Source organism: Corvus brachyrhynchos, unplaced genomic scaffold (assembly GCF_000691975.1).
Source record: "Corvus brachyrhynchos isolate BGI_N302 unplaced genomic scaffold, ASM69197v1 scaffold29, whole genome shotgun sequence".
Taxonomy (NCBI): domain Eukaryota; kingdom Metazoa; phylum Chordata; class Aves; order Passeriformes; family Corvidae; genus Corvus; species Corvus brachyrhynchos.
Window position 1 is genome coordinate 2,056,685 of NW_008240033.1, and position 1,995 is coordinate 2,058,679.

At 44.4% G+C, this 1,995-nt stretch overlaps 1 protein-coding gene across 1 annotated transcript in view; it reads right to left on the reverse strand.

Moving 5' to 3' along the window:
- WNT16 (Wnt family member 16) overlaps positions 1 to 636 on the reverse strand; it is an 8,434-nt gene extending 7,798 nt beyond the window's left edge. The window contains exons 1-2 of the mRNA XM_017743744.1: positions 632 to 636; positions 4 to 216 (exon numbers count right to left, since the gene is read on the reverse strand). Coding sequence (XP_017599233.1) covers positions 4 to 216; positions 632 to 636 — 218 coding nt within the window. The remainder of the gene's footprint in view (positions 1 to 3; positions 217 to 631) is intronic.
- Positions 637 to 1,995: the final 1,359 nt, after the last annotated feature.

Genomic DNA, 1,995 nt, shown 5'->3' on the forward strand with positions numbered 1-1,995 from the left:
CGCGCGTCGGGGGCGCGGCCGCCGTGCCGCGGGGTCACATCGCAGGAGCACTCGGTCATGTTGCCCGCGCTGCACGAGCGCGTCACTGAGTGCACGAGCCCCGCCGCCGTCACCGCCGAGATGAACGCGGTCTCCTTCGTGCCTACACAGCAAGGCGTGGGAATGTTACTCCCTAACTCCCTCCGACTGCCTTCCTGGGTGGGCCATAGACAGGGACTTTACAAGACAGATGATTATTAAAGGAGAACAGTTACAAGTTTAAAGTCATCACAGCTTAGTCTGTAGCGTTAACTTGTTCAAAGCAGTGAATGTTCACATCCCAAAATGACTTCAGGGCCTCCTCATAAGACCATGCTATTAATGGTGCTGTTTCTTGCTACTTACACCGTGCAATTTTTGGTAACTTCTTTCTAAATCTGATTAGGAACTTTATTTGCCACAGAAATTTTCAAGTCAATTAAGTTTTAGTAACAAATAAAAAAAATCAAATCCCAAACTAACCACATTCCAAACCCCTTACTCTCCACTCTGCTTTTCACTATTAATATTGATTTGAAGAAGAAAAGGTTAGTTTAAATCTCAGAGAAGTTGTCATGATCCCAGGTTACTTTGGTATAGGGCCAAAACTTACCTCATGCTAAATTTAGTAAACATTGATGTTGTTATAATTCACAAAGGTTGCAAAGAGCCCCAAAAATCTTAAGCCAGGCAGAAATCAGGCTAGCACAAAGATTGAGGCCATGTGCTTTTCCTAGAATAAGCTGGCCATGGGAAAGACAGCAGCATGAAAGGCCTTTACTTGTTAGACTATATCTCAGAAGAATCATGGAGGGACCTGCCTGAGCTTCTTACACCTGTCCCATTCTCTGAAACTTCTGGTATAATGTGGCACAGAGCTTTAAACTGTGTTAAGCAAGGCATACTCTAAGAAAATTGAAAGTCAGTGAGTGGTTAATAAATGTAGCTGAATTTTTGCTGAAATGGGCCAATTTTCACTGCTGTAAAAACCATTTCCAGTCTCTCAAGTTCCTGCTCATGAACAGGAAAATTCCTGTTTGTTTCTTAGTCTGTGGTGCTGGTACCATCATAAAAGGCTTCCACAGCACACACTAGTGAAGCTTTGTAGGTCAGCAGTGCCACTCATTTATGGGTCTTCAGGAACAGTCCTTCCTGTTGAACAGAAGGACTAACATACGATACATATAGCTCCATACAGTGGGGAAAACTTCTCTCGTTTTCTTTTTTTCCCTTTCCTTTTTGGATTATGCATCACTTTTTATTCCTTACTTTATCTTTTCACGATTAATGCTTGAGGGTTTTACACTGTTTTAGTACAAAGTGAAGATTGTGTGAACACCAAGTGAAGTACCACAATACTTAAAGTCACATTCATCACACAATCAGTGACCAGGGAGCTAAAATAAAGTTGCAGAATCCTTGCAACTTGCAGGAAAGCTTTTGGTGTGACATTTGATACAAAAAACCCATCCTTGTTTCAGTGGAAATTCCAGCAATTATTCTATGCAAAAAAAGAGCAGCTTTGGTTTTGCTGTGCCGATCAATACCACGTAAGTTGGCACATATGATACATTTTAAGGCATTTTACATTGTATTTGGTGCCTTGAGCAGACTTTTTTACCTGCAAGTGACCTTTTCGAAATATTATGTTGTAAGCCCACTCATTTAGTAACTATGACACAAGGGCATAAACCCAGCCTAAGTAAGTCTAAGAGCAACATTTCAACATAGTTAAGTGGATCTACCTAGGGCAGTATCATCCACGGACGAACGATGCAAAAATCACAAGAAGCAACAACAACGTTGCAAGCACAAGGGCAGGTTTCGATTGCTGGGTGCGTTCCGTGTGCCTGCGGTACCTCCCAGGACGGCTGCGGTGCCCGCCCGTCCCGGCTGTGCCCGGCTCTGCCGACGGGACGCATGGACGGTGCCCGTCGCCGCCCCGCGGGGCTCCGTGGCCACGCACACCCAGAGCAG